Raw genomic sequence first — 17,353 nt, 5'->3', positions numbered from 1 at the left:
CAATCTTTTCCTCTTCCCTCTTCCCTCTCGATTCCCCCTTGCAGTCCTTCCTCTCCCAAGACCTTGCCAGCACGTGGTCTCACTTCTTGTCCCTGGCTGAGAATTCTTACAGCCTTGTTCCACTGGGGGAGGAGGGACGGGGTACCCTGCGGGGTGTTGGTTCAAGTTCCACGGGTTTCATTTTGTTTATTTGTCTATTTGTCTTTTTTCTAAGAAATGTTCCTGTTAATTCTACTTCTTAGCTGTGTAATGATCCTCACTTTCTCCCCTGAGTAGCATGGTGGGTAGAGGTGATTGGGACTTGGAGTCAGTTAAGATCTGAATTCAAGGCCCACCTCAAAACACTTAAGAAGGCTGTGCAGACCCTGGACATAAGCTCCTCTCTCATCCACCTCTCAGCCTCAGTTTCTCCATCTGTAAAGTGAAGATAATAGCTAACATTTTTGTAGTGCTTTTCTATATACCCAGCACTGTGCCAAGAAGTTTGCAATTATTTCATTTAATCCTCACAACCACCCTGGGAGGTAACTGCTATTATTATCCCCATTTTGCAGATAAGGAAACTGAACCCAACCGAAGTTAAACGACTTGCCTAGGTTCACACAGCTAGCAGCTACTTCATGAGGTTGTTGTGAGAATCAAGTGAATTAACATGTAAAAGCACTTTGCAAACTTTAAAGCACTTATATAAATCCTAGCTTTTATTATTTTATCTAATGCATTTAAAAACATTCTGAGAAAGGATCCATAGGCTTCACCAAACTGTCAGAGGGGGTGCATGGTACAAAAAAAAGGTTAACCCCTATTCAGGTCTAACACCCTCATTTTGTGGAAGAAGAAACTGAGACTCAGAGGTGGCAGTGGCATATGGCTAGTTAGTGGCATAGTCAAAGCCAAATTTCCTAGTTTCTGATCTGGATTTTTTTCTTGCCATAACCCCCTTCCTCAGTCCTCTAACAATGAAGGAAGAGAATTAAATCCCAATTTACATAAATTCCATAAATAAATATCACGATAGTAGATTTAGAGATAGAAAAGACCTCAGGACCTCTGGTCTTCTTGTTTTATTGATTAATAAAAAACTGAGGCAGAGTCTAAACAATTTGCCCACATTCATATAGGTAGTATCACTGGTGGGATTGGAAACAGGGAACAGTCAGCACTCTTTATACTGTATCAGTTTTTAAATGCAATATGATAAGTTTGTTATATGGGCACATTAATAATAATGAAAGGGAAGACTTTAAAGTAAAAGGACCTGGCTTTAAATCCTGTCTCTTTCCATTTTATTGCCTGTGTAATCTAAGAGAAGTGTCCTCATTCATCTGGATGTCAGTTCCATATCTGTAAAACGACTAGGTAGCTGCTCTAGATGACTTCTTAAGTCCCTCACCACTCTAACTGTGAACAGCAACTAACACCTTCACTGTGGTTATAGATTTTTTAAAATGCCGCATCTTTCCTCCAAATGCCATAAAATGGTCAGTACACTGGACTTAGGGTTACAAGCTCTGGGTTCGAGTTCTAGTACTTCCTAATTGAATGTAGACAATGCACTTAAGCTTTCTGTGGCTTAGTTCCTTTCATCTGTAAAACAGGTATGATAACATTTATATTCCCTCCATCACGAAGTTATTGTGAGAAAAATCTAAACCTGAAAGTGTTCAAGTAGGTTATTATTGAGTACTTCTTAAGCTTTAAAGAGCCAAATGCAATCATTACTTGAATCACTTTTGCTTTGGAGTATGTCAGTCCAGTGCATTGGAAAGGAAAGGAGTCATATGACTTCTATGTTTAGTTTCCTCATCTTATAGAAGGAGAGGATTGGATGAGGTCAGGGGTGGGGAACCTTCGGCCTTGAAGCCACATGTGGCCCTCTAGTTCCTCAGGTGCAGCCTTTTGCCTGAGTCCAAACTTCACAGAACAAATCCTTTTATTAATTGTCTTGATAAATATATAATAAATAATATAAATCCTTTTTTGGGGGGAAGGCAAGGCAGTTTGGGGTAAAGTGACTTGCTCAAGGTCACACAGCTAGTAGTGTCAAGTGTCTGAGGCTAGATTTGAACTAAGGTCCTCCTGACTCCAGGGCCAGTGCTCTATTCACTGTGCCACCTAGCTACCCCTAAATCCTCTCAATAAAAGGATTTGTTCTGTGAAATTTGGGCTCAGTCAAAAGGCCATACAAGCCTTTTACAAGGCTACCACATGTAGCCTTGAGGCTTCAGGTTCCCCATCTGTGTGATATTTAAGGCTTCTCACCCCAAATCTGTTATCCTAATCTTGATAATCTATAGGAAATGCTCTATTTAGTTTTCATAAATATCTTTGAAAGTTGGTCTTCAGAAATCACACAATCACTTCATCTTTCTCCTAGGCATCAGATTCTTTGAAGACTTCCTATGAAGAATGGCTGACATCTTATGGATTGAGCATCTCCCCTTTTCACATACGATGGCAAACCCCTGTCTTCAATCGTCTGTTTTATGATTGGGGACGTTGGAAACCCAAACTTCTTTACCAGTGGTATTCTTTGTGTGCTGTTTTTGGCTTTAATTGATAATAGGGACAATTATATTAATTTCTTACTCTCAAAATTTTGTACTTACTACAGTATAAAACCTGATGATTTAAAAGGCAAAATACCCAATCAACAAATATAGTACAAGGTCATATACATAACTAGATTATGCAAGTACTAGATTCTTGGATACTCATTACATTCAGGTAACATATGTATATATACATTGCCTCTGTTTAGTAAAACAAGTGAGATGTATGTATAAATAAATCCAAGAATTACAAGAATGGGGAGAATATATTGTTTGGATAAAGTGTCAAGCACTATTCTAATTATTCTTTCTGCTTAAATTATAAGTATTAGGTAAACTCGCCAGTTTGTTTTTCAAGAAAACATGACTTTTTTTGTCATATTATTTAGCAGATTGATCAGTTTCTCCTACCTCAGTAGACATGTCTGAGGTTGATAGAATAGAGACATAGCTACGTGTCCTTTACTTGTCATTATTTTGAGTTAGTAAGTAAAATATATGAGTGATCATCGAACCTAATAATATTTGAGGTGTGAAGTACTCCATATTAATCTGAATTTCATCTTTACAGGTTCAATTTAGGAATGGTCTTTGGAATAATTGCCATGTTCAGTTCTATTCTCCTCCTTGGAAAAACCCTGATACAGACTTTGTCACAAATGTTGACTGAAGCCCCTTCAGCTCAGAATGATAGGATGCTACAAGTTGTGGTCAGTGTCTTTTCTTTTCCTTTTTCTCCTTACTTTCTTGAAATATGTAAAGAAAGTGTTTCCCACAGCTGCTTTTACTACTAATCCTCCAAAGATAGATGTTAAAATAGATTAGAAGTCTCATGACTTTTCCAAATCCTGTGACTTGGCCTAAATATGTGTAGAACTCTTTTTGAAAAAGAAAAATTAATGTTTGAGTTTATGGATTTAATAGAAGTTATTAGTGGTAAATAAAGACTAATAGTAAGGCAGTAATAGTAATAATTTTAGGTTAATAAAGATAAGAATATTAGAAAGATTACACACTTAAGGTTTTGTACAAGATTGCTACAAAAGGTAGAAGTTTTCTTTTACTCTTCATCATCATTATTATTATTTTTAAAGCAATTGGGGTTAAGTAACTTGCTCAAGGTTACATGGCCAGTTATTTCTGGGTGTGGTGCTAAGTATCTGAGCCCGGATTTGATCCCCAGGTCATCCCAACACTGGAGCTGGTGCTCTTACTTGCTGAGCCACCTGGCTGCCCCTTTCTTTTACTCTTCAAACCTACCAAGAAGTTGAGTTAATACCTTTGGGAAAACACATTTCATTCATGTAGCTGTTTAAAGATTGTCTTTGAAAGTAGTATAGTGAAGGGACAACAGGGCTAGCTTTTAATCACTATATGGGAAAGTTGCAATTTCATTCTTGTTTAAATTTTGTACCTCCCCAGTTCTTAGAGTATACTTACATCCTTACGGTAATGCCCTTTTCATTTATGGTAAAATGTTTTTCTGAGTAAACATTGGTGGTTATGTGTTTGGTCTCTCAGTGAAATCTACTCACATTTCTCTAACACTTGAAGATTTATAAAACACTTTCCTTTTAAAGCAGCTCTTTGTTACATTGAGCTTTTTCTAAGGTCCCATCCTGTTTCTTTAAAGTATCTGTTTTTACATTTATAGATCATGTAAATAGTAGCAGTGATGCAGCTTTACATTTCTTCTGAGTAAATAGCCTCTTCCCTGTTGACTCTGCTAATGTCAATTGATCTTTATTAGAAATGTTTACATTTGTCATCTCAGTTTCAGTTATGGATGTTGTTTTACTGATGAGATCCAGGTTAACTGAAAAATGTCTTTAACTTTTAGTAGCAGGTCTTTTATTTTTTAATCTAGCAACTTTAAGCACTGGCCCTGGAGTCAGGAGGACCTGAGTTCAAATCTGGCCTCAGATGTTTTGTGACTTTGGGCAAGTCACTTAACCCCAATTGCCCTCCAAAAAAAAGTAAAAAAAAAACAATCTAGCAACTTGATCCTAGTCCTAACTTGTTACTTATCGTGACTAGTAGGCTTGTCATTCACAATCACTAGCTGTGGTGAGGATGGGCTTAGAAATTACTTGCAGAAAGTGAAGTGAACAGGCCAAATAGATCAGTGTACACAGTAACAGCAATATTGTAATGATAATCATCTGTGAAAGACTTAGCTGCTCTGATCAATACAGTGATCCAAGATAATTCCAAAGTACTCATACTGAAAAATGCTATCCTCCTCCAGAGAAATTACTGATGATCTGTGAATGCAAATTGACCTATAGTTTCCTACCTTATTTTTCTTGCTTTTTTTTATTTTTTCCAATAAGGATAATATGGAAATATGTTTTGCATGTTTTCACATGTATAATAGCCATATTGCTTGCCTTCTCAGTTTTGGAGGAGAGGGCAAAGAGAGAATTTGGCACTCAGATTTTTTTTTAGAAGAATGTTAAAAATAAATCATAATTAAAATTTTTAAAAAAGAAATTAGTTGCAGAGGACTACAGGGAATTAGTAATTTAATAGTAGTATCTAGACAGTGGCTTATCTGGAGTAGGGGGTCCAGGAAAAGTATTTGATCTTCTCTCCTTATCTTCATGACTAGAGTGGCAAAATATCATTCATGTAGAGAACAAGTTATCTCCAAGGTTGGCCTCTCGCTTTATTGAGCTTACTAAAGCATTTAATTATATTGTTAGAGCTATATTTGGGCAACTCTAGGCCGCCCTGAAATTCCAAATGTATTTTTATTTTTTTATGTGTCATATCTGCAGAATTAGATTGAACTTCTGAAGCTTCAGGGACATGTTTTCTACTTACTCTCTAATGCCCTGTGGAATTAGTCTAGTATTGTTTTTGAACAAGAATTTGGGACTCTGAATTGTTTAGAGATCAGTACTCTAGTACAACTAATTCCTAGTGTACTCATGGCATGGACAGAACATCATGATTGGTTGGTGCTGGTCAGCTAGATATTATGACCTGCCAGCTGTTGTTTTTATATTGTCACAAGTATATGCTTATCTCTCAGTAAAAGAAAATATGGCCTAGTTGGTCATCTATTGATTTATTTCATATAACAGGATAAGGTTGGCTGACTAATTTGTATTATAGGGAAAAAGTTTGAGAACAAATAGGCATCTTCCCACCTTCCTTTATGAATCTTTTCCTTTCTTCTTAGCACCCCTGCCCCTATGCACCCAATGTCCTGATGCTGCTTCAAGCTTCCTACTGTAGCATCCTGCCCAGGCTTCCCTTCGCCCTCTACACTCAAAAATGATCTTCTTTTCCTTCTTGCCAATCAAAACTCCCATTCTTTAGGCATATTTAATCTTAGCCAGGTGTTAGTATTAAAGAAATTTAATTTAATTTATAGTGATAAGTGAATGATTGATAGAGCCCTTTAATCCTCCCATGGGTATTAACATGTCTAAAAAAGGATACCACAGAATCATGAAAATAATACCCACAGTGACACAGGGATTCTCACAGTGTCAGCAGAAAGAACAACAACAAACAAACTGCACATTTTGTGCCATGGCAAAGGTATTGGATTTGGAGCTGGAGGACCTAGGGTCAGAGCTTGGCTGTACTCTTTAGTATCTGTGTGACCTTGGACAAGTATCTTCATCTTGTTGAGCCCTAGTTCCTCACCACTTAATCAAGAGGCTGGATTAAATGACCTCTGTTGTCATCTTTAACTCTAATGCTGTGATCTTAAATATAATGACCAAGCCTGGCCCAAAGACGAGATAAGAAAGGGGACTATGGGTATAGATTATTATATAATCTGGCAGGCTAGGTTGATGTGTGGGATTAGTTTTTTCTGAACTGCCTTTTTTTCCATGCTTAATTCTTTGTTTCAGGTAATAGATTAGTAGGTAAGGAATGGGGGAGGAATGTGCAGGATATCCCAAAAGTCTTAGTTCAACTTTAAGTTCTTAAAGCTTTTTAAAATCACCTTTATCACCTTTTATAGTTGTTTATTTTTTTTTTTAATATCACCTTTATTTCCAAATACTTTCAGCTTTAATAGCTTAAGACTACCCCCAACACTTTTGGGACAGCTTGTTTTTGGAAGTAGAAATGTTATAAAAATATATATATATAATTATAATTCTTTTAAAATAGTTTGTAAGGGGCAGCTAGGTGGCTCAGTGAATAGAGCACTGGCCCTGGAGTCAGGAGGACCTGAGTTCAAATCCAGCCTCAGACACTTAACACAAAAACTAGCCTTGTGACCTTGGGCAAGCCACTTACCCCAATTGCCCTCCAAAAACCAAAAAAATAAAATAATTTGCAAAAAGAATATTCTAAAAAGAATCTTCTAGAAAGAAGGGGAGGTACCACCTTCTTTTTTGCCCTGGACCACTCTCAGGTTCATGAGGTAGCCCAAGTATTATTAGATAACCTAACACATATGACTTGACTCCTTTTACTGCTCTCCCTTCTGACTGACCAGTTAAAGAAAAAGGATTACCAGTTACATATATTACAGAAAAATTACCTTACTTCATATATTTGAGTAGCCATTTTATATCAAATATACATATATATAAGCTGTTTTATTTGTAACAGCAAAAAAACAGAAATAACCTATGTGCCCAGCAACTAAAAGAATAACTGAATGAATTATGGAATATTCACAGAATACTAAGATACAGAGCTGTGAATGAGTGATAAGAATATGAAGTATCCAAGAAAATAGGGAATACAAAGTGAGGTCAGAACTTTATACACATCAGTTTCCCTCTCTCCCACTATACACATATGTTGTGTCCTTTAGTTAGAGAAGTTGCTTGAGTACAAGTGCTGTTTCTTTTTTGTCATATAATGACAAACCTATCTATCTGGCACATAGTAGGCACCTCAAAAATGCCTTGAGGCCCAGGACTATTTTTTATTTATCTTTATGTCCCCAGAGCTTAGCACTGTCTGACATATAGTAAGCTATCAATAATGCTTATTGATTGATTTTATGTTTCTTTAGTTGTTTCTATTTAGCTCATAATACATTCTTTTAAATAAAGTAAGATTTATGGTAGATATGAAAAACTGAGCCATTTATTTTCCTCCCTATTTTAGCTATGTGGAATGTTCAAAAGAGCCATGACAATGTAACAACAACAACAATAATAATAATAATATAAGAGGAAGCCAAAGTAGGAACAACTTAAAATAATCTTTTGTTGTTGTTGTTGTTGTTGTTGTTGTTAAATAAATTATTATACTGGTGTGTGTTTTGTTGTTTGCTTGAACAGGTTCCTGGCGTAAATTTACCTGTCAGCCAACTGACCTATTTCTTTACTGCAATCCTTATTAGTGGTGTCATACATGAAATTGGCCATGGGGTGGCAGCAATCCGGTAATGTAATCAGACTTTTTTCTTCTATTGTATGTTACCAAAACTTTTAAAGGAAGTATTGTTTCAAAGTTAACTTCTTAGACTGACATCTGATAACAGTTTTTAAATGGAAAATTCAATTTATAATCCTTTGTTGCATTTTAAGTTTGCCCTTTTACAGAATGGTATCTTATATACTGTAGCTAGATCTAATGCTGCTACAAAATTTGGCAGTCCATTTTAGTCTGTCTTTCACATAGATTATCTTCAGTTTTTTGTACTAATGGCAATAACAAAAATTTAATTTTGTTCTTTTAAGTAATTTTGAAGTAAAAGGGACTTTTTAGCAAAAGTTTAACTTGCTATATAAAAGCTTAGTGTTATATTAGTTCTTGATTTGTGAATTGAAGTAGTATTACTAAATTCTTATTCCTTTTTCTATTTCTTAGAGAACAAGTTCGATTTAATGGATTTGGAATTTTTATTTTCATTGTTTATCCTGGAGCATTTGTTGATCTGTTCACTACCCACTTACAACTTATATCTCCAGTCCAGCAGCTAAGAATATTCTGTGCAGGTAAGTGATTTGAAATTCTTCCTTTAAATACCAACTTTATGAGTTCATTTTTAATCTATCTGTTACAGCATCACAAATGAAGAGATCATGATTTGTCAGAATTTGTTTCTTAGTGATTGTATTACGTAGCAGACACTGCTGCTATTAGTGGGAAAGGTTAGTAAAAAGACTAAAGATTAGTTGAATCTAAAAAAATAAACTTCATTTGTGCCAATATTTGATTAGGCTTTTGATGAATTGTTTTTCATGGTACACTGAAATGTCCTTATGTAAATCAGAAAAGTAGTCTATGTTGCAATACATATATAATTGCTAAGGTTACATTCTGCAACTCGTTGCTCTAAATGTATAAATTAGAAATATAGAGACTTAAATGGATACTTTTGGATTGTAAAGTATTTTAGCTGTTCGTGTCTGTCTCACCTCTCAGGAATTTTCATATCATCATACTAATTTTGGTTTTCATTTTATTTTTAATAATAATGATGATATTGGATTGTGAGTTTCCTTGAAGGCAGGAACTCTCTTTTGCCACTTTTTCTATCCTTAGCACTTAGCACAGTGCCTAATAGTGGCACTGTGTCTTAGCATAGTAGGCATTTAATAAGTGTTGATTGAGTGAATGAATGATATGATGATGATGATGATGATGATGATGATGATAGCTAGCATTTAAATAGTGCTTTAAGGTTTGCAAAATGCTTCACAAAGCCCTGCTAGGTAGGTGCTATTATTATTCCTACTTTACAGATGAGGAGATTGTGGCAGACAAGTTAAGTGACTTGCCCTAAATCTTACAGCTAGTAAATGTTTGAAGCTGGAATTGAACTCGGGTCTTCCTGACTCCAGGTCCAGCCAGCTGCCTCTTGTGGGTTAGGTTATACTAAAAGCAATTCACTTTACAGTGAAGTAGCTAAGAAATAAATGCTTCAACATACAGATTTTATGCAAAGTGTGCTTCCAGTTGACTTAATCTAAATATTACTTATATTCCTCCCGAGTCTGCATGTTTGTGTGTATGTGTGTGTATGTGTGTGTGTGTGTGTTTAAATGTGAAAAGCATCATAGTATAATAGACTGCTGACCTTGGAGTAAAGAAGGCCTGGGGTCAAATCCTGCCTCTGGCACTACTAGCTTTGTGACCATAGGGAAGTCACTTAATCTCACCATGTCCCTGGCAATTGTGGAAGACTATAATTATGTAAATTAAAGTTGCTGATCTGTATCAACAGAGTGATTTTCCACATTAGGAATTCCAGGTCTGGACAATATAAATCAATCTAAATCCCTTGTTGATTTCTAATTTACCATAAGGTTTTATAACTAAGGAGTTTCTAAAATTGCTCCAGAGTTGAAGGGATGTATGTTCTCAATTACTGAAACAGCCTCCTAGTTGGACCCCCTATGTCAGGTCTCACCACTCCAGACTATCTCACAGACTGCTACCAAAGTAATTTTCCTTAATCACAGACCTAAACATGTGACTCCCATACTTAGTTAATTTTATTAGATTCCTCTTGCCTCTAGAATAAAATAAAAACTCTTTAACTTTTAAAACTCTATTTGGGGGCGGAGTCAAGATGGCAGAGTAGAAGCAGATCCTCCACACGGCTCGCGGCTTCCAACTTCTCCAATTCATGTAAAAGGGAACTCTAAACAAACTTTGGAGCTACAGAACCCACAAAATGACACAGAGAAGCTAACCTCCCACTGAGGATGGCCCAGCAGGCAGGCAGGAATTGTCCAGCACAGTGTTCTGGTTGCTGAGCCCAGCTCCACACCAAGGTTTTAACCCCAGGGCGGGCCTGACCAGCCGCTGGCTGGAGGGACTCCAGATCACCAGCAGCTGTGGTTGTTTCCATATTTATCAACACATAGATGCAAAGGACAAAGTGAGAAGTCAGTGCAGTATGGACTTTGGGACCCAGTAGTTGAGAGTGCCTCGGCAGCTGAGGGCTGCAATGCAGCCACCGCAGCCATGTGGCAGCTTCAGCTCCTTCTCTGCAGAGTGTAGGGGGACCAAGCGACCGGTCCGAGGGGTACTCACTCTCACTTTAACCTGCTTGGATCTGGATTGTGGTCTAGGGTGGAGGCACTGGGGTATGTGTCCAGCTTGCTAAAGTGTGTGGAGGCTTTAGCAAGGGCTCCCAAGTAATACCTCCGGCAGCTGAGAACACCCCAGCATTTGGGATGCAAGCTCCCATCTAGTGGCAGAGTCCTACTGTGACAAAAAGCCCAAAAGTCAAGTAATGAGTGGCAACATGCCCAGGCAAAAGAAACAAAGCAAACAGAAGAAGCAACATTAGACTCCTATTTTGGGGACAGAAAGGAGCAAAGCATGGAACAGGAGGAAGACAGTGAAGTCAGAACTCCTGCCCCAAAAACATCAAAGGAAAATATGAGCTGGTTACAGGCCATTGGGGACCTTAAGAAGCAAAAAAGAGAAGTGGAGGAAAAATTGGGAAGAGAAATGAGAACAATGCAAGAAAATTACAAAATGAGAGTCAGCAGCCTCACTGAGGAAAATCACACCTTAAAAAGCAGACTAACTCAAATGGCAAAAGAAACTCAAAAAGGCAATGAGGAGAAGAATGCCTTAAAAAGCCGAATTTGCCAGATGGAAAAAGAATCTCAAAAGCTCAATGAGGAGAATCATTCCTTCAGAATTAGATTGGAGCAAATGGAAGCTAATGACTTTATGAGAAATCAAGATGCTATTAAACAGATCCAAACAAATGAAAGAATAGAAGGCAATGTGAAATATCTCATCGCAAAAATCACTGACCTGGAAAGTAGATCCAGGAGAGATAATTTAAAAATTATTGAACTACCTGAAAGCCATGATCAAAAAAGAACCTAGAAATCATCCTCCTAGAAATTCTCAAGGAAAACTGCCCTGATGAACCAGAAGGCAAAATAGAGCTTAAAAGAATCTATCTATCACCTCCTGAAAAAGATCCCAAAAAGAAAACTCCTAGGTTCTGAAATTCCCAGATCAAGGAGGGAATATTACAAGCAGCCAGAAAGAAACAATCTGAATATTATGGAAACACAATCAGGATAACCCAGGATCTGGCAGCTTCTACATTGAGGGATCGAAGAGCTTGGAATATGATATTCCGGAGGGCAAAGGAGCTGGGATCACCTAGAATCACCTACCCAGCAAAACTGAGTATCATGTTTCAGGGGAAAATATGGTCATTCAGTGGAATAGAGGACTTTAAAGCATTCTTGCTGAAAAAACCAGAGTTGAATAGAAAATTTGACATTCAGATATAAGAAGCAAGAGACGCATGAGAAGGTAAACGGAAAAGAAACCATAAGGAACTTATCAAAGTGGAACTATTAACATTCCTACATGGAAAAACAATAATTGTAACTGATGAAAGTTTGCTCAGTATGAAAATAGTTGAAGGTAATATATATATGTCTATATCAGAGGGTATATGGGCATATGAATACATATGTGAATGTGTGTATATATGTTTACAGGTAGACATAGATAGAGGGCACAGGACCAATTTAATAGGAAGGGATGATACTTAAAAGGTGAAATTAAGAGGTGAGAGAGGAATATAGTGAGAGGAGATGGAGAGAGACAGAATGGAGTAAACTATCTCATATAGAAGAGGCAAGGGAAAATGGTTACAATGGAGGGGAAGAATAGGAAGGCCAAAGGGAATGGGTCAACCTTATTCTCATTGAATTTGGCTCAAGGAGGGAATGAAATACACACTAAGTAAGGTATCTCACCCTACAGGAGAGTTGGGGGGGAAGGGGATGAGAGGGGGGATGATGGAATGGAGGGCAGCGTGGGGGGGGAGGAAAGTTGGAAGCACCCACTTTTGAAAAGGGATGAGATCAAAGTAGAGAATAGAACTAGTGGGAGGTGAGATAGGAGGGAGGGAAATATAGTCAGTCTTTTACAATATATCAGCTATGTTAATGTTTTGCATAAGCTACACATGTAGAACCTATACTGAACTGCTTATCTTTCCATTAAGGGTGGGTGACAAGGGAGGAAGGGAATGAATCTGGAATTCAAAGTTTTAAAATCAAATGTTTAAAAATATATATATATATATATACTATTAATAATACTATTTTACATATAATTGGGAAATAAGATATACAGGCACTTGGGCATAGAGATCCACCATGCCCTACTGGAAAAGTAGAAGGGGGCATGAGAGAAGATATGGGAGAGAGCAGATTGGAGGAGGGGATATACTGTGGGACTACTATTTTGGGGTGATGGGTAGGGGAAAAACGGGTAGAAAATGTGTAACTCAAAATCTGGCAGAAATGAATGGTGTAAATCAGAAATTAATAAAGGATTTGAAAAATGAAAAAAAAAGTCATTTTAAAAATAAAATATATAGGATTACAAAAGAAAAAATAAATAAAACTCTATTCAACCTGGCCCCACCCTGTATTTCCAGCCTCATTGGACTTTACTTTCCCTCACTCTGTAATCCAACCACACTGGCCTTCTTTCTGTGCCCATATGACACTCTCATCTACTTCTCCATGCTTTTTCTGAATACATTCTTTCCTTGCCTCTTCCTCCTAGAGTCCGTGGCTTCCTTTATTATGTAGTTCAGACAGTTTTCTATATAAAGCTTTTTCTGATTGCTCTGTTTGCTAGTGCCCTCTCTCCTTGCATTTACTCCCAAACCAAATGGTATTTAATTTTGCCTATATAGATATTGTTGCCATTTAAACCCAGGACTCCAAAAACTGTTGTGGTGGAGGCTCTGCCCACCCGAAAACTGTTGGGGTTTCATGACATGTTGTGATGGAACCATCTCAAAGAATTCAGAGTCAGAGGGGTGGCTAGGTGGTGCAGTGAATAGAGCACCAACGATGGAGTCAGGAGGACCTGAATTCAAATCCAGCCTCAGATACTTGACACACTTACTAGCATGTGACCTTGGGCAAGTCACTTAACCCCAGTAGCCCTCCAAAAAGCAAAAAAAAAAAGAATTCAGAGTCAGACCACCTCTAATCCAAGTATAGGCATTTATTGAGATTGATACCTATCATGAAGCAGACTAAGTTCCAAGAGGAACCAGCAATTTTAGAGACAGCAAGATGGATTTTTATAGGGTAAAGATGCTGAGTACACAATCAAAATTTACATAGAATATAGGAATATGATTAATATTATAAAGGCAGGAGGAGTTTGTTAAGGGATTAGGTAATGGAGGAGACGGCTTCCATCAGTAGTTCAGTGGTTAAATATTTTGGTCATGCTGCCCTCCAGTTGGCTAGCTATTGTGTTCCTGTCTGGTCAAGATAGATAGTTAGGCTTTGATAGACTGGACTCTTCTCAGCAATGCAGCGATATAAGTCAATTCCAAAAGACTCATGATGGAGAGAAATATGTGCATCCAGAGAAAGAACTAAGTTTATATCCAGGTGGAAGCAAAATACCTGATCTTTCTCCTTCTCTTATTTGGTTTTATGTCCTCTTCACCATTTTTCATTCCAGCTGGTACAATCCGTCCTTATAACCTGACTAATGTATAATGTGAAAGTATTTACAGATCCTATACTTGACTATATGCTGCCGTGGGGGGGAGGGGGAGGAGGGGGACAAAATGTGAAACCCAAGGAATTGTGGAATTGAATCATGTAAAATAAAAGGAAACAAATTAATTTAAATAAATAAAAATATTGCTAAAATAAAAAAAAAAGATAGGTATTGTGGTCCTGTCTTGGGTTAGATGGATGATGTGATTGTGGTTAAGTACAAGAACACACTTGTTTCTTTGGGAATAGGACTGGGGGCAGTGATTAGGTAGAGGTTGTGGCTGGGATCCCATCATGTGGATATGCCTGCTCTTCTGTGAGAACTATGAGTTCATGGACACACCTGTTGTTCTAGTGAGCAAGGAGGCATATATGAAGAAGTTAGGACATTGTGGGGGGGAGGTGGATACACAGTGGGGAAGGGGCACTGGGTAGGTAGGTACAATAGGGCCTATAATGAAGCTAGAAGATTGGGACTGGGGCAGCCTTATTAGGATTCCATCATTCAATCAGATATCAACATCTGTGTCCACAGAATAGTAACATACACACACACACACACACACATATATAAGCTTTATACTTGTATGTACACATATATATATATATACACACATATATACCTATATACACATACATGTGCCTGTGTGTGTGTGTGTTCCTCTGCTCCATTAAAATATAAACTCATTGCACAGAGGGTCTGTTCCTTGTATTTGTATCCCCAGCACCTAGCATAGTGCTTGGCATGTATATAACAAATATTTGTTGATTGATTAGTTGATTGATCAGTTCCTCTGCCTTGGGAAATTAGGGAGAACTTTCAAGTACAAGAAAAGAAATTTGAAGATATTGCTGGACCTTGGGAAGTTAGGAGGTATACTATGTAAGGAAAGACTACCTAATTTTACTTATCTCCTAATTAGTTAGACACTTCTCCTGTATTGCTACATCTTCTTCCCTTTGTAAGATTTGGAAATAACATCTCCAGAGTAGGCAGTCAGTGCACTAGAAATTCTTCTTCAATTCTAGTTCTCAAAGGAAGATTGTGCATGGAAAGGAAAGGGTAGCCTTGATTTAACAATGCTTCAGCATCAATTTTGCTTCTCAAGGAAAACATCTTTTCAAAGTCCTTACTAAAAGTAAACAAATAAATTAATTTTTTTTTAAAAGTCCTATTGTACATATCAGATGTAGTACAGTTCATCCCAAGTGTGGTACATAATTGGACTTTATATAAAGCAGCTTGTTCTGTTATCTGACTCCGATTTATTTAAAAGTTTTTAAAATTTTTATAGACATTCCTGTAAATTATGCAGAATTGATTAGAAGTTATATCCTAATTTTGTTTCATATTTTAGATATGATTTTCTACTATTTTTATGTGAATACATGTATAATGTATGAGCTTCTATGTTTTAGGTGTGACTGGCAGTGGGGAAAAATAGAAACTGTCAGTTAAATCAGTTAATCACTAAGCTTTTTTCATTCTAATATTTGGAAGCATTATTTAGATGAGTCCAATAGAGGGCTTTCTTTCTTTGTGAAAGTGAAGGCAACCTGAATCCCTTTTGCTGGAGTTTAAATATACTTTAGTTTAAATGTCCGTAACCTTATTTTATTAATGGACTGGGTCCCATTTCATTTTTCCTTCCTCCTCCCCAGCCCCCACCCACTCCTCATAAGTAGAAAGCTGTGGACTCCATTCAGAATAAAATAAAATAGGGGCGGCCAGGTAGCACAGTGAGTAAGAGCACCGGCCCCAGTGTCTGGATGACCTGGGGAATCAAATCCGGGCTCAGACACTTAGCATCCACCCAGAAACACCTGGCTGTGTAACCTTGAGCAAGTTACTTAACCCCAATTGCTTAGGGGCGGCCAGGTGGCTCAGCGAGTAAGAGCACCCGGCCCACACCACACCCAGAAATAACTAGCCATGTAACCTTGAGCAAGTTACTTAACCCCAATTGCTTAAAAAAAATAATAACAAAATAAAATACTTCGGGTGACAAAGGAAACTCAATTATGTTGGACTAGAGTATTCAAAATATATATTTTTCTAAAGTTCATGGACCTTAAGTTAAGAAACCCTGTTATAGCAATATATTCTTTTGTTCTTGAGTCATTTCAATCATGCCCAGCTCTCCATGACCCCATGTTGGGAGTTTTCTTGTTAAAGATACTGGAATGGTTTGCCATTTCCTTCCCCGATTCATTTTACAGTTGAGGAACTGAGGCCAGCAGGGTTAAGTGATTTTCCCAAAGTCACACAGCTAGTAAGTGTCTGAGGCTGGATCTGAATTCAGATCCTACTGACTCCAGGCCTGGCACTCTATCCACTGTAACACTTAGCTACCCCAATGTGTTCTTATAAATATATTTAAAACTAAAATTTTGCTACAGTATCATTAAGCATTCCTAGTTGTTATTTCATCCTTTTTATCAAAAGGCAAAGTTCTTAGAATAGTGATATACATATACTTATAGTATTTTTTATTTATCTTTCTGTAGTAGTTGACTAGGCAGTGCAGTGGATAGAGCACCGGGCCTGGAGAGTCAGGAAGACCTGAGAGCAGATTCAGCCTCAGACATTTACTACCTGGGGCACCGTGGGCAAGTCACTTAACTTTTATTTGCCTCAATTTCCTCACTTGTAAAGTGGATGTCATACTAGCACCTACCTCTCAGAATTGTTGTGAGGATCAAATGAGATATTTGTAAAGCATTTGCCCATTCAATAACTTTCTATGGTTTCCCATTGGCTGTAGAATAGAATATAAAGTATTAGATTTACCAGTCTAATATTTAAGACTCTCCATAATATCATCCCACTTTTAACTATTTAATGTTATATACCACTACTCCCCAGTATGAGCCCTCTGCTGCAGACAAACTCTTCTATGGCAAAACAAAACTAGCAAATTGCACCTAAACATCCTAAAGGCTCCCCAGTGCACAGCCTCTAGGGCTTGGGATAGTTTTTCAGTGGTTTAACCCAAGAATTAAAGAAGCCATTCTCTGTCAGACCCTGAATCTGAAGGATAAGGCCTTGCCCCTTGCTCCAGCCTTGTCCACTTTAGGCTGGCACATGTGTTTAAGTCAAATATATAGCTAATCTAATTACAGTTTGAATTCATGGAACATTGACTATATATTTGAAGAACATCAAAAGTCTCTGTGTCCCTAGGAAACTTATGATTGGTTTGGTTTTTTGAGAGGAGGAGGTAGTTTTTTAAATGTTTATTGATAGCTTTTATTTTTATGTCATCTACATTTCCCAACATATTCCTCTCCCTACCTCTCCCAGGGAGCTGTCCCTTAAAACAAGGAAGGAAAAAGAAC

The 17,353-nt window shown here is 37.5% G+C and overlaps 1 protein-coding gene across 1 annotated transcript in view; it reads left to right on the top strand.

Annotated features, from left to right (window-relative positions):
- MBTPS2 (membrane bound transcription factor peptidase, site 2) overlaps positions 1 to 17,353 on the top strand; it is a 47,412-nt gene that overhangs the window by 599 nt on the left and 29,460 nt on the right. Inside the window, exons 2-5 of the mRNA XM_069063417.1 lie at positions 2,378 to 2,526; positions 3,124 to 3,262; positions 7,820 to 7,923; positions 8,352 to 8,479. Coding sequence (XP_068919518.1) covers positions 2,378 to 2,526; positions 3,124 to 3,262; positions 7,820 to 7,923; positions 8,352 to 8,479 — 520 coding nt within the window. The remainder of the gene's footprint in view (positions 1 to 2,377; positions 2,527 to 3,123; positions 3,263 to 7,819; positions 7,924 to 8,351; positions 8,480 to 17,353) is intronic.

This window comes from Petaurus breviceps, unplaced genomic scaffold (assembly GCF_028583685.1).
Source record: "Petaurus breviceps papuanus isolate PSGF00001 unplaced genomic scaffold, PetGlider_PUasm1.0 90574, whole genome shotgun sequence".
Lineage (NCBI taxonomy): Eukaryota > Metazoa > Chordata > Mammalia > Diprotodontia > Petauridae > Petaurus > Petaurus breviceps.
The sequence above is the reverse complement of the archived record's forward strand: the minus strand, read 5'-3'. Positions and strand labels throughout refer to the sequence as shown.